Source organism: Macrobrachium nipponense, chromosome 45 (genome assembly GCF_015104395.2).
Source record: "Macrobrachium nipponense isolate FS-2020 chromosome 45, ASM1510439v2, whole genome shotgun sequence".
Taxonomy (NCBI): domain Eukaryota; kingdom Metazoa; phylum Arthropoda; class Malacostraca; order Decapoda; family Palaemonidae; genus Macrobrachium; species Macrobrachium nipponense.
Window position 1 is genome coordinate 21618807 of NC_061105.1, and position 25379 is coordinate 21644185.

Consider the following 25379-nt stretch of genomic DNA (forward strand, 5'->3'; position numbering starts at 1 on the left):
TACAGGACGTCGCAGCTGCACTACGAATCAATTGAATAGAGAGTTTGGAAAGTAAGACGGAAGAAAAAGAGTATGAACGGAGATACAGTAAAAGGAAAGACAGTACAGACTGATACAAAGTCTAGCACAGGACATAATACCTTAACATCGCAATCTACATCTAAAGGAACCTTCCATCTCGGAGGCAACACCACTGACCTTGGCGAGGGAGTCATCGAGAGAGGCCAATCTCCTCGGGTCGGTGTAACAGATCGTCTTGGGTCGTCTCCTGAAGTAGGTGTCGTCCTCGTAGTCTATGGCGTCCTGTCCCTTTCTGTGGGCGGGGGAGGTGTGGGCTGACTGGCTCTTGCTATAAACATTTTCGTCGGAGGGAACGCGCCCACGTAAACACGCGGGTAACAAACTCTTCTTCTTGCACGGGGACGGCTGGAAGAACAAGGGAACAAAAAGGTTTCAGAAGATAATGCAGAGATAATATTTCATCCATGGTTTTGCAAAATAAATAAATAAATAAATATCTAAATATCTAAATAAATAAATAAATAAATAAATAAATAAATAAATAAATAAATAAATAAATAAATAATAAATAAATCTAAATAAATAAATAAATAAATAAATATCTAATATATTTTCTCAAAATGGCAGAAATATTTATGTTGTACATTAGGGAAAAAAAGTTACTTTGGTAATTAACTTTTTCATCAGAAGTACCACCTACGTAAACTATCAAAATAATTCATATTATCTATATAAATAGATTTACATTTTCAATATTATTCCTTGGAATTAAGTGCTCAGCTACCGACGAGCTATTTTTTATAAATAAAAACTTCAGTGAGCTATAATATTAGCTTTTAAATATTTACAATTATAGGAGAGGTCTCTCAATATATAGACGTAACTCATCATATGTGTATATATATATAATATATATATTATATAATATATATAATATATTATATTATATATTATATATATTATATATTATATATATAATATATATATTTATATATAATATATATATAAATATACATGTATAATATATATAGTATAGTATATATATTATAAATATATATATATATATATTGTATGTATATATATAACATATATATATATATATATATATATTATATATATATATATATATTATATTAATATTATATTATATATATTATATATATATATATATTATATATTACATATTATTATATATATCATATATATATATATATATTATATATATAGATCCAATATATATATATATATACATATATAATCTTCCATATATATATATTCATATATATATATTTATATATTTTTATATATATATATATATATATATATATATACTCTGAAGTGTGAAGGGACAGACATGTTGATCAAGGTTTAGAGTACTCTAGACCTCGATGCTGCTATAATGACTTTTATTAAAGTTTCCGACGTTTCTGGAGCACAAGAAATTTAGTCATTAAAATGAGTCAGACAAGAACGAAAATTGAAAGTAACAGTTGTCATGAAATGACTAAAACTGATAAACAAGCATTGAAATACAGAATAGAAGGCACAGCTACTTAGGGCAACTTGGGGTTCCACGAACACTCACGACAGGTGTACTAGGGGCGTGGCAGCTAGAGGACTGGGAGTTTAACTGCGGAACAATCTGTTTAAAAATAAATAATGGTTCCAGAACAGTTAGAAGCTAGTCATTCGAGGCTCTATCCAATACTTTAAAAGCCATCATATCTTATTTTATGTTTACATTTCAGCACATGGCCACATATAATAGAGAATTCAGGGTTCGGTATTTTAACCCCTGTTCTATAGCTTTCACCAACATGAGAATCTATTCTCACCTTCAGCGATGCTTCTTTATCAGGTTTAATCATTTTATGACAATTGCATTTTTTTTCCTTCTTGTCCGAGCCATTTCAATCATTGTGAATTTGTTTGTCTTTTTAGCATTGTAAATGAGACTTGTGGTCCAGAAACGTTGGCAACTTTATAGTGTATGTATATATAAATTTTATATATATATATATATATATATATATAATGATATATATATATATATATACTTTATATATACATATATATATTCTTTTTTTTTTTTACACACACATACATAATGTATATATTCTATAAAATAATTTCTAATAAAGTCGATGGTATTTTCTGTCAAGATTATTTTCTTGTTGATGTTTCACATCTCCAAATAATGTTTTCTCTCCGGTTATATTTCTCAAGAAGGACAAGAGCTTACGTGGGTTTTCTCCCTTTTAATATTCTAGAGTCGACAGCTTTATGGCAATTTCGCCAGGGCTGAACGTGCATCCAAGAAAATGTAAAATTATCCACAATATGCAGAAGCTTTTATAGCAAAAAAAAAAAAAAAAAAAAAAAAAAAAAAAAAAAAAAAAAAAAAAAAAAAGAATAATATCGCGTACATACATATACGTGAATGAGTCTGAGTAAGTAACAGACTTACAAATTTCATCTATAACCGTTTATTGACACTTAAAAATTTCTGTGTACTTCATTATAGTTACAGAAAACACGAGCATACTAAATGTTAGTAGAATGGAGCTTAATGATACATAGAACCTCCTAATTACAAATATATTTGGAAAGACATGTAAGCAATGCATCCTGTATCATCAAACTAACGAGAAAATAAAAATAGCAAAAAGATAAACGACAAATTAATGAACGAAAGAGTAAAACATTTTCAGAGACCATTTCACACACACACACCAGATGTCGATTCAACCAACCTGTTGGAGGCATATCGACTTCTTCACTTCAACAGGTTGAGGTGGAGCGGAACTTCATTTCGAGTACGCGGAATGTGTGCATGCCTGTAGTCAGTAATTCACAACACGCAAGTGCTCTCACACGCATACAAGTATACATTATATACGTATTATATAGTATATATATATATATATATATATATATATATATATATATATATATATATGTGTGTGTGTGCGTGTGTGTGTGTGTGTGTGTGTGTAAGAGCTAGAAAATTTTTTACCATGAATTTTGAGTTATTATGAAACTACTATCATGAATCCAGAGATGAAGCTGTGATGAAGCAGAATAATGCTTGATACACAGACACACATTATATATATATATATATATATATATATATATATATATATATATATATGTATATATATATATATATATATATATATATATATATATATATATATATATATATATATATATATATATACACACATATACAAAGCACGACCTACCACCACAGTATACTCAAGTATCAATCTGTCCACCCGCTGTGTATCACATATACAAAAGAGATATCGAGGAAGAGACCGCACCCGACAGGCCTTCGGCAATCCTTCTCAGAACCGCTTACAGAGCCGAAACTCACAAAAACTCCTAAGTCGTCCCAAAAGTTTTGGCAGAACAGGTTAACATTTTATAGAAAATGGCGATGTTTCCAATAACGTTTCAGATACGACAATGGACTATACATGTCTGAGTGAGCAACAGGAAATCGAAAATTGCAAAAACGAATACTTAATATTTTTTATGTACTATGATATTTATACTAGTTATTCGAATGTACTAAGTAATCTTTCCTATAATGCGATGTTATTTCGTTTCGTAATTAGATTGTATAAGTCATCCTCCTTGTAATACGACGATATTGCTACTTGTAATTTAACTTAACGTCCACCATAATAATCAGAAGTTAAGGATATAGGTACACCTATCAATTTTTTAAATGATCAAATCAGCCTGTTCACAATAAGCCTGACAATTAGTACTGACTACCGCATAAACAAGAGGACAGAGGTGGCGCCATATGGAATCTTTATATCTTTTGAAGCATGATAGAAGACACGGACTACCAAAGTACAATCATTATCATCAACTAGCTTTTAGCAATTTGAGGGTCATGACCCCCTTGGAGGAGGTTGTGCTAATCCATCAAATGGCGTATGAACCTAACTCCAGGGGATAATGAAAAGCTATTTTATGTCCGTAAGACTTAGATATAGCACGGGTGATAAGAGGTACGACTCGAGTTCCAACGGTGGTGCCAAATGTCTGGAATTCAGTTACATCGTACCAAGGGCAGAGGAGTACCAAGTGAAGGGTTGTGGACTCCTTGGTGGGAGGAAATCGCTCCTAAATCACATTTTGCATCTTCGGAGCCAAAGAAGTGAAGCATGAGGGGACTGTTGAGTTAACTCTCCTGGAAGGAGTCGAGTGCAAAATATGATAGAAAAAATGTTGCGAAGTTGTCCAGGTGGGTTGTGTGAATATTGTATGCGGCATAAAACTGAAATGAAAGGGCGTGAAATGCAGAGATACGCAGTATCAGTGGTAAAAGGGTTAGTGTAAGTCAAAGGATGGATCAGAACGTTTCGAGATGATTAGGTTATGCGGAAAGAATAGAGGAAGACAGACACGCGAAAAGTGTTTATCATTCAAGTGTGACAAGGGAGAAGAGTGGGACATACAAAATACCGATGAGATGAAGTGAGAGAGGTACATGAAAGAAAGGTCTTCATTACAAGGAAGGGCAAAAGTGAATTAAAAAAAAAAAAAAAAAAAAAAAAAAAAAAAAAAAAAAAAAAAAAAAAAAAAAAAAAAAAAAAAAAAAAAAAAAAAAAAAAAAAAGCCACAATGAGGGCTGGAGGGGTCTAATACGCCTACCATTGAGCCTTATGTACAGGTATAACATTAAGGGATATTATCTTAACTGGGGGTCCATCAACGAGTTAGCAGTAAAAACTATGAGAGTGCCACTAATGTGGTTTTATCACCTAAGCCATCTCCAGCTAAGGAAAAGCATTATTTTATGTACACACACATACATACATACGTTGTGTAAGTGTGTGCATTTTAACTAAAAAAAAGAAACATTCGGTAGAAGATTATTGCTAATGAATGACTTCAACGTGATGCGAGTGCGGAAAAGAAAGAGAGAGAGAGAGAGAGAGAGAGAGAGAGAGAGAGAGAGAGAGAGAGAGAGAGAGAGAGAGAGAGTAATTTCATAACCACCCCTTGAGGCATAACCTTGTTAGCAAAGCCCCAAAAGTAGCAAGGGAAGTACGTGTCTAGGAAAAAACTCCTCTCCAAATAATCTCTCCAACTTTTGTTTCCGAGGGCTTCTGAAGGACCTCTATTTGGATCACTTGACCCAGGACACCTTCGGCCTTCCTATACCTGTAGACACCAACAGAGGAGACGGGAAAAAGTCCCTCGCTCATCTTAAAGAGACGTGACGATGTTTGTATGAAATCATGCGTACTGATAAAAATCATACAAACATACATACCGACAGGCAATTTTAAAGACAGCAAAAGATTATAAATCACTTTAGGGGGATTCTCCAGCATACTCAAAGATGATAAATCCGAAGGTCCTCATCTTCCATCTCTAACACCAAGGTCCTCCTCCTCCTCCTCCTAGTCAAATGAAGTCGTTTTTTTGTCTCCAGTTAGGTAAAATAAAGTTCCAAACGACCATATCTAAGAGTCTCGTATTTTTTCCCCGGCCCGTTATTGATCACCGATGGGTTTTTTCTCTCTTTTTTTTTCCCTGGGAATTTGGAGTTGTGCGAAGGAATTTGGGGGCCTGGGAGAGAGATACGAGGAGGGGGCATGGGGGGGAGAGGGAGACGCGAAACCTAAGTGGGAGAAGAGAAGATATATAAGAGTAAAGGTGCGTTGGAGAAATGGAGTAGGGAAGATGATACGAAGCAAAGTGAAGAAGAAGCAGAAGAAGAAGAAGAAGAAGAGAGAGAAGAGTACTGAAGAAACGTCAGTAATTTCCCTAGATTTATGACCAAAATTATCTTCATGGTTCTAAAACCTCGATAGTCATCACTAGACGTTCGTCCACTATTTTATGGCGTGACGTAACAAGGCAGCCTCACCAACCGCCATCTTTCTCCTCCATCTTGGACCCTCTGCATCCTAATTTCGTACGAGATCCAATAAGCAACCGAGACAAGATTTCCCTGGAACTCTTCGCATTCTTTCCGATACCCAATGGGTGATGCCCCAGGGGGAATTCGCTCTTAAAATGCAGATTGCATGGGAACACTCTGGCACAGATTATTCCTGGAGCGACCTCACTAAGACGTCAACATAAACAAAACGACGAATATTCATTATATTCATTGGGTGGATTGAAGTTTAATAATAATGTAAATATACAAAGCAATAGGTGATTAACTTCCTCTAAAGCAATGAAACGTGTATAAATGAGGCAGAATAGCAACTACACAAATAAATATAGCTTTAAAATGTGGAAGAATATAAACAAAGGTTCCTTCTTTAAACAAAATTTACAAGTAGGTCATTTAAGCCCTCAAACTGTGGAAACAGATCAAAGCTTTGGAAAACAAGAAAAGTAGTTTTGTTCACTATTTGAAAGGGTGACCACCAGTGACTACCAAAAGTCACTGGTACTTACTCTAACCGTGACTGAAACTTGTGACGGGTCGTTAAGATTTTGTTGGGAGAAACAGTCACAATGAGGCCGGAAATGTAAATAAGGATGTATCTGGTGGTGGTCAATGCAACAGCGAAACTGCGGATATCAATGCCAAGAATATATATATATATATATATATATATATATATATATATATATTAATCTATATATAATATATATATAATATTAATTTTTATAAAACCTTTTACAAAAAACATGAGATAAAATTAACGTAATCATTACTAACATCAACCATTAGCCCCACAAAAGACAGACCATGCAGAGAGAGAGAGAGAGAGAGAGAGAGAGAGAGAGAGAGAGAGAGAGAGAGAAACGATTTTCAAATTGCAGTCAGACCTAAAACACGAGGGTTTGTAAAAGACGAAACATATGCTATTTATTTTCTCGCATTCGGCTCTAATGGAATCCCGATGGCTCCAAACATCATCAGTCTTTCCCCGAGTATTTTTCTCTCCATCGAGATGTCTCTGGGAGATGAAAAGGAGGCTGAGTGATGAGTGGAAAAACATCATCATCATCATCATCTTCGAAAAAAGGTTTTCTTCTTGTTCTGATGTCTCAGTCTGCTTGTGCACATTGAAGTGTCTCTTCATATAGTAGACCCAAAGATTATACGTATTTTGTGGTGCGTTCATTTTGTTTTTATTTTTTGTTTGCTACTGAATTTGTATCGCTTGACCAGCGTATGTTTTGAAAAATAATAATATCAATAATAATATATACAAACACTTAAATGAATGTGCAACCTATTATATCCGACTAACAACCAGGTACCTATATCACAACTTACGTCAACAGAAGAACAACAGATTTGTTCAGAAAACTACCCACTCAATAGGTTGGATTAGGTCAGAGATGGGTTAAGATGTATGTACGCCTGTATTTATCTGTGTATGTATAAATACATCGGGTAAAAATGGCAATTGATTCTTCATATATATTTTAGCCTTAAAAGAATAAAAACGATTGCCTACTTGGCTACAATGGTGAAGACGGGTCTATTTCAACTTTAATAAATATATCTGAAATCGACAGGTATAGGTATGGACGAGTGGCAACAGACTTTTATCCTTCTCGTGGTCAGGTCGGCAACGTAACCTTGTCGTGATTATAGTAATGCTCGTTTCCCGCCACCGGACATCATAGTTTCTTCCTATTTCTTGCACTTGGATTTTAAGGCTTTGTAGTGACAAGCCTATCCAAAAAATCGCGAAGAATTCGAGAAGTTAAGAGGACATTGTGGCTATCACAATTGCATATATACACATACACTTAATGTATATAATATCAGAAACAATCTGCTCCATAACAGAACCACTGAAACACTGAAAGACATCTGTCATAAAAGAAACACCTTTCACAACATAAGCCATCCCTGTCTCACACACAAGGAAAAAATACAAGGTCTTCGTACTCTCTACGAAGAGCCTGGCCATTACAATAACGCCCTCCTTCATAGTAAAAAATCAGCTTTGGTAAAAAAGAAAAAAAAACTGCACATCCCAACACCTTCTTTTTGCATTAAAAAATACTTTAACATGGACAACCTTTGGCATACGACAACATTCTCAGGAACAAGGAGCGTCGTCTTCATAGTATAAAAAAAAAAAAAAACAGCTTTTAATACACGAAGCATTTTTCGTAAAATGTATCCTAAATATTATTTAATTTCGCAATACAGCAAGCTTGACAAAAATGTTTTTTTTCCTAATTATTAATATCTGACCAGGTTTTTATCCTTACGTCAAGCTGATTAACGGTAATAATTACAACATCGCAGGGAAAAAATCGAAGCCTCGTTTTTATCTATATTAGTACGCATGATGTGTGACAATCCGACCTAAAAAATCAGCAATAAGGGAAGTAATAACAATAATCATCATCATAATAAGCAACGCATTGCCACCTTGATACTATTTTCCTTGCATATCAATACATTTTCATCTATTTGTTAATTTATGAATGTTTTTAGTAGGTGGGATCTCTTCTTTCTGTATTTCATTTTACTTCCTCTTACTTCTTTCTAATGAACATATGGGCTTGCTCCATATGATTAGGTTTCATCTACTGAATAATAATAATATGCTGTAAGAAGACCTTCAATAATACCGATTTTATTGAAAATAATGGCTATTTCAGCCGCGTTAATTTTGTATAGAAGTTTCTTTATCCCCAAACCCAAGAAGACAACGCTTGCTGGAAGCCATCCTCATTCTTGATAAGAAGCCTTCTTTGAATACTACTCAAGCAACCTTCCTACTCCCTACTAGCATACGGAGAAGCCTATACCAAGACGAGATGCTATTTACTAAATAATACCACACCAGATACGACCACCGAACAAGACACCCCAGATCAAGAAACACCAGAGTACACCAGGCATAACGTCATGCAACAGCAACTGGCCAATGACAGTTCGGCAAGTAGTGACGTCATGCAACCGCCTCCTCCAACAAACACGAATCCTGCACGAAGAGGCGTCCTTCCATTACGACGGTCTGAGCGACTTCTGCAGCGTCCGTACAGGACCCACCTCTGATCTTGAGGCATCCGCCAACCGGCGATCAGCAGCCGAGCCAGTTAGCCAATCAGAATTCGTGGCTAAGGATCCCATGCTGTGCAACAGACTATATATACGGTAGGACTCCCGCAAGAACTACTTCGACAAGGTGCAATAAGTCATCTCCCCAGAATGCTTTTACATTCAAACAACTCGGGCATCATTGACTATGTAGCACCAGCATTCACAAAAATGACGCCTCCACAAATCCGCTCACTTGAGGTAGTTCAAAACTGCAATGAGGACCATTGCTGGTGCCCCTATGTGGACCAGACTGTCTACTCAGAGTAGAAACAAACCTTCTCTCTCTTCAGTCCAGGATTGATCAAAGAAATACTCTGATCAATTTCAAAACCCTGAAAATTAGTAGAGACCGTCCCCTTAAAAACAAAATGGCAAGAATTCTCAAATTCCATGAAGAAAGAAACCCTCACAAAAACCATATGGGAAATCTCAAGATCCTGAGAAGAACATATATGCAAAAGGAAGCTGCAGCAACCAAGAAAGAAACCTCAAATAACAACTAAAATGACCCACCCTCTTGGGTCTCACTCCCCATCAACTTCAACTTCACTCTGCTCCCAATGAATAAGGCACTCTGCACACCTAATCAACCCAGACAAGCTACTCAAATAGCCATAAATAACACAAATGCACTCAATATCTACTATACAGAAGGTTCGGTTGACAGAAATGTACCAGCAGCACCTGCAGCAGTAGTCTCCACTTCCCTTAAAAATGGTTGGAGACTATCTAATTATGTGTCCTGTGCAAATCTGAATTAATTGTCTTCCAAAAAGCACTTGAAGATTCCTTAAATCAGGAAGGAGATAAAATTCACACAGATTCAAAGTGCGCAATCTTGCGATTAAGAATCAAGCACACACTGAAAATGGACATATACTCACCAGTATCATGTCTGCTACCTTCGCTCACCACAGCAATGGAAGGCAAATCACTAAATTGGATCCCAAGTCACATAGGAATCCAGGGCAAAGAGGAAGCTGATCAACTTGCAAAAACGAAGCATACAGTGAAATCCGTCGTGCTTTTTTCCAAGGATCAAAGTCTGCCAAATGGTATCTAGAATGTACTAAATTATGAAGTTTCTCCCTTTCCTGAAATACCTCCAGGAGATTAGCTGTCATCCTCAGTGTCTACGACTTGGATACCTGTGCTCCTGGCAAGTGATTGATCCAGAAAATAGAGCTTGCAAGTACTGCGAACAGGTAGTAGCTCAACCACTAGAGCATTATCTGTTACACTGCCTGGAGAGACTTCTCCTCACGCAGAATTTCACAGAGGCCCCTTTAACCAGCACCAAAATGGTAATACACATAATGGAAAACACTGAAACACTTTCAGTTTTTCTCTGTTCCTACCCTCCATCCAGGTCATTAAACTGCCTAAATCAACTCTCCCACATATTCATAAAGTTCCTTTCACAATCTCACTTAAGGACTACTACATTAGCTAGTCCTGATGGCTGTATCTTAACTACTCATTATCATCATTTGCATCCTTTCCCCTTCCTGCCCCCTTGCTGTCCTTCTACTGCGATCTTAACAAGCGGTCCATAGAAGACAGCAAGGATTCCTGTGTCTTCTTTTTTTTATCATCCTATTTCTCTGACTCTAATTTTATCCTTTCCTCCCCATGTCCTCCTACTTGCTGGGACTTACTGCAATTACACTTTCTCTCCTACTAATGCATTTTCATTCCCGGCCCTGTGGTTAAATTGACCCGAATGGTTGTATTCACAGGTACAGTTGTTGAATTTACAGTTACAGGCTGCTGAAAAGCAAGAGCCCGTGCCAGCACTACTACTACACAAGAGCTTCAGTTGCAGTATCAACATGGATCCGCCTACTCGTCGTCATCAAGCCGTCGTGCAGCCCATTATTGTCGTGAATATGAATTCGCCGACTCGTCGTCATCGAGCCTTTTACGAGTCTTTATCAACTCATAAACCCAGCCAACCGCCTACCGTTCCTGAAGAAGAGATTACATCGACTGGATCTTTTTCAAGTGAAGAAACTATAAAGAGGTGTCTTATGAAAACCAAACTTCTAATGACACCTATTCAAGTAATGGGAACACAGAAGTACCAAGCCCTGCCCCTTCTGTGTTGGGGGATGAATCCAATACTGAAGGATAGACCACTGTTCAAAAGCCTCCTATGCTGAAATAGCAAAATTGGAAAAGCAGGATCCAAACCTGAGGCTGTTGGTTAGACCAAATTTAGTTGGTGAGATGATCATCACCCCAAAGAGCAGAAATACTGAAAGGTCCTTCGAGGGAATACTGTTTTTCAACTGTTAGGCCCTGTGGAGGAAATCAGAAAAGTCATCTGCAGGTATCCACCCTGCCTGTAGACCCCATTCTACAACTTAAAAATATTCTATGCAAAAAGATGCACTGGAAAATCTAGCACCCCCACAAGAAAGGTCATTGCCACCTTCAAAGGAGAAATACCCAAACAGGTCTCCCTCGAAATATGGGGATCATTCCCCACTGAAGCCTTTATTCCAGAGCCACTTCGATGCACAGCCACAGAGAGGTGTGGTATATGCAGCAAACCGCACCTTACCATACAATGCCTTGATGCTTTCCAGAAGAGAGTTAACAGTTGAAAGCAAATGGGGAAACTGTTCTCTTTAGCATCACGAATGGAATAAAAAGTGCAAGTTCAGTAAGGAAAAAATTATGAAGATCAAAGCAACTCCTCGACTTCCACCTCCCACAAAACCTTCACAGCAAATTCCAAAAACTAAGGAAGAAGATGAGATGACCGACGGTAAGCTACAGGAAGAAGTCAAAGCAGCTCTACACAAGATAGCCAGTGACAAGTCGATGCTCAGGGAAATAGTGCCAATGCTACAGAGCCTTCCTCTTCCCTTCCTTCCAATCCTAACCCCACCCGCCCCGTCCACCTCTAAGGTTTGACAGCCCTCCTTCCCAGACCCATCCCTCGCAGCCTTTTCCTTCCCCTTCCCCTTCTGACAGCTCAGACAGTTGCCAACCCAGTTCCCAAAGCAGTGAGTGAAAACTCCATAACGCTCACCTTCGAAGGATTCATCGTTTTCATCGAACTTCTTAGAGGGAAACCTGTTGACAGAGAGACACTGCTAAGATGCGTACAACGTCACCCCATCCAAACCTTCAAAACCAAGCACCTGCTGTTCAATTCGAATAGCAGGTGCCTCACTTAATAATCTATCCTTGTTCCTCTTCTCAAGCACCAAAACGGTACAGAGAAAAGTAACATCTCACCTTAGCCACTCTCAAGTGAGCAATACCAAATGGCATACAGCCATCCAGCGTATAAGCAAAATATTATCCATTCACCATATTACCAACATTCATCATATCCCAAGGGAACTTTGATTCTCAAACTTTTTCTCTAACTCAAATTTTATCCTTTCCTTCGCATGCTCTCCTACTTACTGGAACTTGCTTCTGTAAGACTGTATCTCCCACTAAATTTGTTCAATTCTGGCCCAGTGGTTAAATTGGGCCGAGTGGCATGTTGCAGAGAAGAATATTTCAACTATCACCAGTTACGGGCTGCTGAAAACCAAGAACCCGTGGCAGCATAAAGCTGGCTTAATCTTACTGCTGTTGCGCAAGAACTTCAGTCCTACAACAGCTGCTCCACGATGCAAGAAGAAGAAGAAGAAGAGGAGGAGAGAGAGAGAGAGAGAGAGAGAGAGAGAGAGAGAGAGAGAGAGAGGAGCAGACACCCCTGAGCAAGAGGAATCTAGAATAAGTCATTTAGTATCTTTTGTTGATTAGGCTTAAGATCCAATTTGTACTGCACTTTGTATAATGGCCATTATTTTCAATATAATAATAATAATAATAATAATAATAATAATAATAATAATAATAATAATAATAATAATAATAATAATAATAACAAGAAACATCAGCTACCTTGCAGTAATAAGTGGTACGAGCACCAACCTGAGGGAGTGATAGAAAACGATCAGGCAAAGATCCTCTGGGACTATGGTATCAGAACAGATAGGGTGATACGTGCAAATAGACCAGACGTGACGTTGATTGACAAAGTCAAGAAGAAAGTATCACTCATTGATGTCGCAATACCATATGACACCAGAGTTGAAGAGAAAGAGAGGGAAAAAATGGATAAGTATCAAGATCTGAAAATAGAAATAAGAAAGATATGGGATATGCCAGTGGAAATCGTACCCATAATCATAGGAGCACTAGGCACGATCCCAAGATCCCTGAAAAGGAATCTAGAAAAACTAGAGGCTGAAGTAGCTCCAGGACTCATGCAGAAGAGTGTGATCCTAGAAACGGCGCACATAGTGAGAAAAGTGATGGACTCCTAAGGAGGCAGGATGCAACCCGGAACCCCACACTATAAATACCACCCAGTCGAATTGGAGGACTGTGATAGAGCAAAAGAAAGAAAAAAAAAATAATAATAAACGACTGCAGCATCAACTACACTGACTTTAAAGACGCAACATTATTTATTCCTGAAAGCTAATTCTCTATGATAGAAAGATAATCACTGTAACCACAAGGTTCAGTAAAACATGTCTTAAAACATACGTCAGCAACATAACGGGCACACATCACAAAATAAGTTGAAAACGAGTCGACGACCCTTCATCAAAAAACGAATCTTAGCAAATGCCGGACAATTGCACGAAGCACTGGTTAGGACTACCAGTGTGTAGTTGACTTATATTCAACATGTTGGTGATAAGTGTCCAATAAGTCGCCAAAGTTGTGATGGTAATTGCTTCCTAGCAAAGAACGATAAAGGAAAGGAGAACGCATTTTCGAGAAGTTCGGCAGCAAGGAGGCGTTAGCGCATTGTGTTGGAGGTGCCTGTTATCATGATGGTTCTAGAATCGGCAGGAGTGTTGTGGAACTCGTCGGGAAGTGAGAAACGCCCCCCCGAGTTTCTGATGCAATACTCGTCTAGATTCATTCTAAGAAGTTTCTAAGAAATACCCTGGAGTCTGTGAAGTTCGCCGTAGGCTTCGCCCCCAGAGTGCCGTATAAATACGAAGGTCGTAGCAGGAGAAAGAGAGATCGTAAGAGAAAGATCGTAAAAGAGAGACACCAGTTAGTCACAGAGAGATATCCTCAGTAAGAGCCACTGGTCAGAATATCAGTGAGAGATCAGCAGCAGAGATCGTCAGAGAGAGACTAGAGACGAAGGAGCCGACGAAGGATCAGAAGAAGAGTTGTTCGGGAGTTGGTTGGTTACTGGTCTAGTCGTCTTCAGGAGTGGACGAATTATCTCTTGTTATCTCGACGTCAAGCAGACTTCAGAGAAGAGTTCCTGCCTTTCAAGTAGACTAGTTTCTGCAATACGGAGTCAAGAGGACGTCTGCAATCACCGTTTTCCTTTTGAGAAGCCATCCCTTCGAATTGCCAAATTAACTAGCAAGTATTTGAAGTGCCTCACTGTTCCCCCAGTACATGCAGTGTAAGATTCTAACTTTTTATGTAAATAGGAGATACCATTCTGCATTTACCTTTGTTAGTAAGCTTGTAAATAAACCTTTGTTGTGTTAGTGTTTCTTTCTATATTCCTATCCCCAGTTTCAACTGTTGGTGTTGAAATATATATTTTTTTTTATTATTTCATATCGAACCTGAAGCGGACCTCTCTCAGAGGCCGTAACATTGTGTTGACCTTAGCCAGGATATTTCGACACCGTAATATTGTGGCGACCTTGCTTAGGCTATCAACACTTTAACAGTTTGAAACAGGGAGAATATAGAAAGAATCAGAATGAGTGAGATGGTGAAAGAGTTTATTGAGACAGGTAAGCTACTAGGTCTAGAGGGGAATGATCTCCGTGAGTATGTTGAAAGGAAAGAAAGGGAAAAGTATGAGAGAGATGAAAGAGCAGCTGAGAGAGAAGTGAGGAAAATGCAGCGAGAGGTAGAAATGTTGGTAATGCAGCAGGAAGAGAGAAAGTGCGTATGCATGAGCAGGAAGAAAGAGGAAAAGAACGTATGCATGAGATGGAAATTGCGCAGTTAAGACAAAGTACTCGTAACAGTCGGACAGGCGAAAACGAAAACGGAGCTGGTAGGTTAGGTATCAGTGCAGTGTTGAAATTAGCACCAAAGTTTGATGAGGAAGATGTTACGACATATTTCATGTGTTTTGAGAAGTTAATGGAACAAGTAGGTTCTCCTAAAGAAATGTGGACTTTATATTTGCAGTCAGTTTTGAGTGGTAGGGCACTTACTGTGTATAGTTGCATGTCTAATGAGGAATGTGATAATTATGATATTGTGAAAGAACCGTTCTTAGCGCGTATAGGTTAGTACCGGAGGCGTACCGTAAGAAATTTAGAAATTTGAGAAAGGATGAAAATACTACGTATGTAGAATACTGTAAGAAGTTAGAGAGGCTATTTTTTGATTGGTTAACTTCTGCTAAGGTTGAGGATTTTGATAGTTTGAAGAACTTAGTGTTGTTAGAAAACTTCAAAGATAACGTATTCCCTGAGATTAAACTTTATATAGAGGATAGGCGAGAAGTATCTTTTGCAGGAGCAACTAGGCTAGCTGACAAATATAGTCTAACTCATAATTTGAGTGTTAGTAAGAAACGAAACGATCCTTTGTCTGGTAGAGTACAAAGCAGTAAAGGTTTCAGTCCTAGTAATAGCAATGCGAGTAGAAGTGACTATTCCTGTTATACATGCGGAAAACCTGGTCACACGTCTAAGGTTTGTAAGAGTAAAGTGGCATCTAGTGGCTCAGAATTAACTTGTTTCTGATGTAATGGGAAAGGGCATTCAGCGAGAAATTGTGCAGTAGAAAGGAAGGACGGTAAGAAACCAGTGTCTCTAGTTAACCTTTCGTCAAGTAGGAATGATGTGATGAGAGAAACTAGGAAAATTTTTGGTGAATTTCTGTCAGAAGGCGTAGTTTTCTCTCTTGGAAGAGTAGATTCGAGAAAAGTAGTCTTGCTTCGAGACACGGGCGCTGCTGTCTCACTGATTAGGGAAGAGTGTGTGCCGAACAGGGCAGAAATCAATATGGAAGAGAAAGTCATGTTAGGTGGATTTCCTAACACTTGCGTTCTTTGTCCTTTGTTGAAGTTGAATTTAGAAAGTCAAGTAGTGTCAGAAGTAAAACTTGCAGTCGTGGATTCGAACGAAAGTAAGTTCGTGGATTCGAACAACAGTAAGTTAGTGGATTCAAACGAGAGTGAGTTCGTGGATTAGAACGAGTGTAAGTTTGTGGATTCGAACAAGTGTGAGTTCGTGGATTCGAACGAGTGTGATAGAGGTAGCGAGGTTGATCTTGGCATGAGAGTGGCTGAGAGACCTAACTCTATCGTTGACAGTGATAGCCAAAGGGAAGGCGTAGCTGTCGAGAGTAACGTTGTAAATGTACCTGTATCTAGTCCTAGTTACGGTGATGAATTAGGCTCTAACATTTTGGATAAGGATGAGCTAGTCAAGTTGCAGAAAGAGGATGAGACACTAACCCGAATTTTTGAATGTGAGCTGGATGATGATCTCGATGATGTGTGTAAGGAAACTTTTTGTTTAAAGGACGAAGTTTTGTGTCATTATGTTCGACCGAAGTCAGGTAGTAAAGGGGAAGTCACAGAACAATTAGTAGTTTCTAGGAAGCTTCGTGAACTAGTTTTGAAGTTAGCACATGATGAGCAAGGACATTTGGGAGTAAATAAAACTTTCAAGTGTATTAGTAGGGCGTACTTTTGAAGAGGTATGCTTTAAGCTGTCCTGAATATCAAATTGCCGGGAAACCGATTCAAGTAATTCCCAGAGTTCCGTTGTGTAATATTCCTTCAGTAGGCGAATCTTTTGAGAATGTATTTATAAATATGTTCGGAACTTTGCCTAGAAGTAAGGGTAGAGATGATTGCATAACTAATCTTGAGTATTATAAAAACAATCTAAGAGATGTTTGGCAGATAGCGGAGGAGAATGGAAGCACTTGGCACTTAGCGAAAGAAAACGCGAGAGAAAGTCAAGGGGAAATTAAAAGAAAACCAGATCTTAGAGCAAAAGAGAGAAGTTTGTGTGTAAGAGATAAAGTTTTAGTACTAGTCTCGAGAGAAAGTCCATTTTTACCTTATAAGTTTGAAGGTCCTTTTTCAGTGTTAGAGGAAAGGGGAAATATATATCATAGAATTAATGTGGGTAAGAGTAGAGCAAACGCAATGAATGTAAATTTGCTTCAGAATTATAAAGAACGCCCCGTGCCATGGCCGCCGCCCGTGTCCTTGGTAATTGTGTCCCAGAAAGAAAAGTTAGTTTTGAGAAAGACACAAGAGGTGTCTTAGTCTTTCAAAGTTTTGAGCAGAGTTCAGAAAACGGAAAAAGTAAGAGGGAAGGATAATGTTATAGCAGATAGCCTCTCTAGAGTTTTCTCAGAATGAGTAGCCTAATAACCGTTTTCTGTTATTGCACGAGTGAGTGTGTGAGTGGAGAAGCGTGAGTGTTTGACTGGATTAAAGCTTTATGCAGAATTGTTTCCCCGTTGTTTAATTCTTGCTTCTCTTTAGAAAAAAAAATAAAATCAATTATTTCTTTTTTTTCCTCTTTTGGGGGGGCGTGTGATGGTAATTGCTTCCTAGCAAAGAACGATAAAGGAAATGAGAACGCATTTTCGAGAAGTTCGGCAGCAAGAAGGCGTTAGCGCATTGTGTTGGAGGTGCCTGTTATCATGATGGTTCTAGAATCGGCAGGAGTGTTGTGGAACTCGTCGGGAAGTGAGAAACGCCGCGATTTCTGATGCAATACCTCGTCTAGATTCATCTAAGAAGTTCTAGAAATCCCTGGAGTCTGTGAAGTTCACAGTAGGCTCCGCCCCCAGAGTGCCGTATAAATACGACGGTCGTAGCAGGAGAAAGAGAGATCGTAAGAGAGAGATCGTAAAAGAGAGACACCAGTTAGTCACAGAGAGATATCTTCAGTAAGAGCCACTGGTCAGAATATCAGTGAGAGATCAGCAGCAGAGATCGTCAGAGAGAGACTAGAGACGAAGGAACCGACGAAGGATCAGAAGAAGAGTTGTTCGGGAGTTGGTTGGTTACTGGTCTAGTCGTCTTCAGGAGTGGACAAATTATCTCTTGTTATCTCGACGTCGAGCAGACTTCAGAGAAGAGTTCCTGCCTTTCAAGTAGACTAGTTTCTGCAATACGGAGTCAAGAGGACGTCTGCAATCACCGTTTTCCTTTTGAGAAGCCATCCCTTCGAATTGCCAAATTAACTAGCAAGTATTTGAAGTGCTTCACTGTTCCCCCAGTACATGCAGTGTAAGATTCTAACTTTTTATGTAAATAGGAGATACCATTCTGCATTTACCTTTGTTAGTAAGCTTGTAAATAAACCTTTGTTGTGTTAGTGTTTCTTTCTATATTCCTATCCCCAGTTTCAACTGTTGGTGTTGAAATATATATATTTTTTTTATTATTTCATCTCTCAGATGCCGTAACAAACGTGCGTATGTGACAATTTATACTTCAGTGCCAACTCATTCTTCATTCAATACTTTTGTTATATTCATTAATCAAACAATGGAAATACACTTAATTATATACTTAAAAACTAAAAAATGTAACTCTAAAATATCAATTCGCCAAATAATTCACAATAAACTAAAAGGTTTCTTCTGGCCCATTTCACCCCTGAATAAAAGGAACAGAAAATAAAAAATAAAACAAACAGACAGAACTATTCTTAAAACACTGACAAGTAAACTAGAAACGCCATAAATTATCTTAAACCCCAACATTAAGTTCCGACGATGAGCAGAGAGAAGAATAATGTCCAGAAACAAGAGAAGTAGAGATTAAAAGCGAAATAGTGATTAAGAGAGAAATGGTGATTAATGATTTTGATGTATAATGCAAAGCATTAAAGCTGATGCCGGCGATTCATCATCGGTTTTTTTCTTAATTAAGATCCTGCGGGATTAAAGGATACGCCTTTGAGCGCGACAGATGGAATAATGGGCGTCGGGTGCACAATCGCTTGCGCGCACCCACATAAGACACACATACAGACATACACAAACCTAGAGCGTGACATAGCTCATAATCATAACAGAAGGACTGACACACAGAATACAGGACGAAATATACACTAGGTGGAAGAACTTACAGACGGAAGCTTCCAACTAAATGTGGTTCTCGACACATAAGCAAACCGAATGGGGTGATGTATATTTGTCTCTTTGTGTCTGAGTGAGTACATGCTGGAAAAGAGAGTTCTAACGTTCACCGTTTGAGATGCTGTTTTATTTATAATTTTTTTCTTAATTTTCGTTTTGTGAGACACGTACGTCCCCCACACAAAGCTGTTTTCAACTGGCAAATGCAAGGATTACTAACAAATGATTAAAAATGATTACCAACAAACAAATAAGAATGGAACGATCATTAACAGAGACAAGTTCTTTGATCTATTAACTAGCAAAAAACTGGAAGAGAGAGAGAGAGAGAGAGAGAGAGAGAGAGAGAGAGATTCATAATGCTTTTATTCATCCTCAAATTAATATTCCGTAAAAATACTCAGGTATGCAAATTCCTCTACATCAAAGCTCCAAATGCAAGGTAACTGCGACCATTTTCGTTCTCCCAATTACCCAAATTACAATTCGATATAATTCACCGTAAATAACAACTGGATATTAAGTCAGGCCTTTCCGTTACTTACTAGAATTCGCCTAACCAATCTTTCCACAAAACCGACCCACCACAAATGCTCTACACAGACTCCTTTAACATGTTTCCTTTTTTTACTACTGCTTATTTACAAGTTCTCTCCCTCTTAATTTTTACTGCACAATTGAAACTAAAGCATTTCAGAGAAATAACTTCGGACCTTTTCCATATCCAAAGTTACATTACACATCCCGGTCAGCCATTCAAGCAGAGCAACTCAGGGCAAGTTTCAATTCTTCAGCACCTTAACTGACCTCATTACGCCACCGACAATTACTTTTTAAGAAAACATAATTTAAACTACACTACCCCCACCATAGTTATGATTCTGGACAGTGTGTCTTTATTTGCAACTTTCAAGCTGGTATCAATTTTCGTTTACTTAGGGAGTAAGCCTACAAACTACTTTGATGTTGTTGTTGTTGTTGAGGTGTTAGAAAATGCCTATGGAATTTTAGGATAGGATATTTATGAATTATTTATTGGAATGAAAAAGTTGAACATATATAATGCGCATGTCAAACAGTACAGAAAAATAATTTCTAATAAAATATAGCATATTTATTTTAATTTTCGTTGGCGAAACAAGGCTATATCTCACCATAGATTTTAGCACGTTTTAATTTACGTTAAAAGTTGGGACTATAATGCTTAAACTTACGTGTGAGGGGAAAATCTTGCAAGCGTTTAGTGAGCTGGAGGTCGGATTACGCCTTTTGTTGATTAATCTTTATCTGGGCATTAGCTTACTTACAAGCACACGCTCTCACACACACATCAATATACAATATACATAAAGTGTATTACACACCCACATACATAAATATATTATTATAAAAAGCAAAACAGTCAATTTCAGGCACAGCAATTTGTGTAATGAGAAGAAAATAGAATTATCGTGACAAAGCGTGTTGTCATAATGACTTTGTTCATCGTAATAATTTACGTGCTCTACAAGCAAATTAAAATTGCGCGAAATTATAATGTAATACTATTTTCTGAATTCTACGTAACTCAAACTGTAGGACGCACCTACACCAGCACACACATGTGATGCTAGTGTCCATCACGTTATCAGGTGATGCGTGAGGTAATGGAATCTCTCTCCTTATCGAACTGTTATAGGTCAGTTTTTTTCTTTTTGTGGTGTTTTTTTTTTATTTTTATTTTGCATGGAACTAGTGGTTATTCACCAAAGGGACCAACGGCTTTACGTGACTTCCGAACCACGTCGAGAGTGCACTTCTTTCACCAGAAATTCACATCTCTCACACCTCAATGGAATGCCTTAGAATCGAGCTCGCGGCCAACGAGGTGGCAATCCAACACCATACCGACTACGCCACAGAGGCGCTGTTAGGCGTCAGTGACGTCACACTGAAGGGAAGTGATGACCAGGAAGTTCGTGCATTTGTTCATTGTGTTCCAGCCTTCTTGAGCAGTTTCCATAGAATTATTGTTCACTGCAGACCTAGAATTCGCTTTGGGCATCAGGGTGTGGCAATACCTTCATAGTGAAGGGATGGCCATAGAAAGTGAGCACATCATCTTACTACTTCCTTTTTTTCAAAGTGTCCAGCGTTACGCAGTGAATTTCATTATTCCTTTTGATTTTTCACCTTGTTAAATTTTATTAGGGACCATGTTTTTCCTCTGACAGGAACTCAGAATGGATCTCACGTGAACTTCTGATTAATGGAGAATGGCGTTAATGGACTTTAGTACTAGGTGACATTTAATTCTAGAATGATCGTGTCGATGTTCGACTGAAGAGGTTTCAATATCTATATACAGGAGACATATCCCTTCTCTCTGTTGATTTCTCTGGGTTTAATGTTGGTTCATTCGTTGTTTTATTCAATCCTGTTTCCTTGATAGACAGAGCCTTATTGTCTTCTAGAATAAAGTCTATTTGTGTAGCTCGGAGTTTAAACCAGTTACCTACGGTAATTTAAGAGTTTTGTCTCTGTGCGTATTATATCATTAAGAATATTCTTTCAGGATAGGCGAACGATACATTAGGACGTAAGCTACACCTGGCGTAACACATATAATTGTATATAAATATATATGAATTTTTCATCACGTCACCGTGGTGTATATATAATCATTACGCTACAAATGTCGTTTAATATCCAATGCACGCTACTTAAGGAAGATCCCCAATGGGGAATGATCACCGGAGGGGAATTACAAGCTAAGTGGTTAGACCGTTGGGCGTCGACTGTACCGTAACTGTGCTCGATAGCTGGAAGGTACTGTGTCGGGGAATCGAGACCCGGCGGTACCAATCCATTTGTCACTTATAATTCCCCCTAGGTGATCATTCCCAATCGGGGACATTCCCGAAGTAGCTTGAATCGGATATTGAACGACATGTGTAGCTAAATAATTCGATACTATATTTTAATACATATATATATATATATATATATATATAGTATATATATATATATATATATATATAATATATATATGTGTGTGTGTGTGTGTGTGTGTGTGTATATATATATAAAGATATATGAGGGTCATAACATTACCTCATACGACACGGATGAGCTATGGAAGGGTTTTTGAACGGTAGAGTAACACACAGAACTGGAGGACCAACAGACAAAATAGTAGTTTTGGACGTAGAAAAAAAATTGATGTGTGAATGATTTGCTTGAAATGCTCGAGAACAAGGGCCACATTTGCCCATAGAAAATGATTATGAAGGTGACACGGTCAATATGTGGGGATACTCAGGCGCTATGGAGACAAGTTAATCTGTTAAGTGAGATTATAAGTTTTTTTTTTTTTTTTTTTTATGGAGAAAGGAAGCGTGCTTCAGAACATGTTGCAAGGGTGTGACTGGTTTGTGTAAGGTCGCCATGACAGCGTTATTTTTTTTTTTTTTATGGAGGGTGTAAAGAGAAGCACCGGGAAGGACTTGAGATAGAAGTAAAATACTGTTGGATAAAAATAAGTAAAAAATGCCCCCAAGTTTCTTCGGTGCTATCGAGTTTTCTGTACACCATATAATGCTGTATTAGCCGTGGCCCATGAAACTTTCACATAAGGTGGCATGACCTACAGACTTTATATATATATTTTTATATATATATATATATATATATATATATATAATATATATATATATATATAAATAAAGGTTTTTGCCACGAAGGAAAATGACGAGATAGCCGATATATATATATATATATATATATATATATATATATGGATATATGATTATATATATATCCATATATATATATATAAAGGTTTTTGCCAGAAGGAAAATTGAAAAGCGAGATAGCCGATATATATATAATATATATATATATATAATATATATATATATATATATATATATATATATATACATATATATATATATATATATATATGTATATATACACACACACACATATATATATATATATATACATATATACATATATTTACACACTATACATGCATATATAAATATATATATATATATATATATATATATATATATATATATATATATATATATATATATATATATATATATATATATATATATATATATATATAAAATCAATGAAAATAAATATATCGAGCAAGAGAGAGAGAGGAGAGAAGAGAGAGAGGAGAGAACCGAGGAGAGAGAGAGAGAGAGAGGCGAGAGAGAGAGAGAGAGAGAGAGAGAGAGAGAGAGAGAGAAAAAATAACTATATACGTGTGGGACTAATTAATTAGTAGTTCATTTATTTTAAGGTCCTTCATTAACATTTTACAAATATACGGGTCCAAATGGTACAATCCCAGACTAAGATTTAGGTTGTTTTTATTAGTGATTTGTATAATTGCTGATTCCAGTAAATTTCTTGAAACATAAGCATTAGATCTAGCAATTACAGAGGTATCGCCCCAGTTAATACAATAAGATTTTTCACTCAGATGGATAGACAGTGGATTTGAAGTCTAGGCTGTTCTAACTGAATAAATATGCTGCTGAATACGTACTCATAAATTTTTACTTGACTGTCCAACGTAAATAGATGGGCAATCCTTACAAGGAATTTTGTAAATTATGATGTTATTTGTTACGGGACTATTCTTAATTAGCATATCTTTAATGGTATTGTTATAAGAGAACACTACATTAACATTAAACGATTCAAATATTGATTTTATGGTTTCAAATCCACGAAAGTAAGGCAAGCTAAGTACATTTTTAGGCATTTCTTTTTCATTACTAGCAACACCATAAAACTTTTTGTGAGCTTTTTGATAACATAAATCAATTATATGAGGTGGGTAGCAAAGATCGTTTCCTATCTTTTTTATGTATTCTATTTTTTGGTCAAGATATTGTGTACTAGTGATACGCAAAGATGTACATATATTGAATTATTTGTGGGTTTTTTATAAATACTGAATTTACATTGGAAAGATTCTCTATGTATTAATACATCTAGGAAAGGGATGACATTGTTATTTTCAATTTCAACAATGAATTTTATGGATGGCACTAAATTATTCAATTTCGACAATAAATCATTTACATCGATATCAACAGGTAAGACTACTAGGATGTCATCTACATATCTGTACCATTTTAAGGGGACAAGTGTGATATTCGGGAGGTGTTGTCTTTCAAAAAATTCTATATATAAGTTTGAAAGGAGAGGTGATAAAGGGTTACCCGTGGCCATACCAAATATTTGTTGGTAATATTCTCCATTAAAAATAAATCTGCAATCACAAATACATAACTTAATCAATGAAATTATGTGACTAACGGACAAAAGGCAATTCATGCAATACTAGTTCATTACTTAAATATTCTACCACAGTGTCAATAGGGACTTTTGTAAACAAGGAACATACATCAAAACTGACAAAGATATAACTAGGGTTTGGTACAATGTTATTTAATTTTTCCACAAGATCAAGAGAATTCCGGATGTGTGAATTAGATACAGTTCCAAGTAGCGGGGATAAAAATTTAGTAAGATATTTAGATAGTTTATAAGCAATTGATCCTACAGTACTAATAATTGGGCGCATAGGTTTGTTTTCCTTATTATTTTTGACTAGGTCATATAAATAAGGTAATGAGGGACACTTTACAGTTAACTTACACAAAAGTTCTTTTTTATCTTTAAGAATTTTTTTGATATTGATATTAAAGTTTTTTATTACTTGGTCCAACGGATTTTTTTCGAGTTTTTCGTAATTTACTTCATCTTGTAGTAAAGTATGCATGCGTGATATGTAGTCAGTTTTGTCCAGAACTACTAAACTATTAGATTTATCAGCCTTAGTAATGTGTAAGCTATTATCATTCTTCAATTCTTTTAAACCTTTTCTGTAGCGAGCGGGGAAGTTATTTTCATGATAGGCATGCGTAGCACTATATGTCATGCCCTTGATAATGTGTAAATGATTTTGTGGTAGGTCACAGTATTTTTCAAACTTATATAAAGATGTTTTATATACTTCGTGATCAAGTTATTCATATATATATATATATAATATATATATATATATATATATATATATATATATATATATATATATATATATATATATATATATATATAGTGTTGCCAGATGCACTAT

General features: G+C 36.8%; 1 protein-coding gene across 1 annotated transcript in view; it reads right to left on the reverse strand.

Moving 5' to 3' along the window:
* Nucleotides 1-25379, reverse strand: part of LOC135214193 (uncharacterized) — a 663437-nt gene that overhangs the window by 118177 nt on the left and 519881 nt on the right. The window contains exon 4 of the mRNA XM_064248261.1: nucleotides 199-426. Coding sequence (XP_064104331.1) covers nucleotides 199-426 — 228 coding nt within the window. The remainder of the gene's footprint in view (nucleotides 1-198; nucleotides 427-25379) is intronic.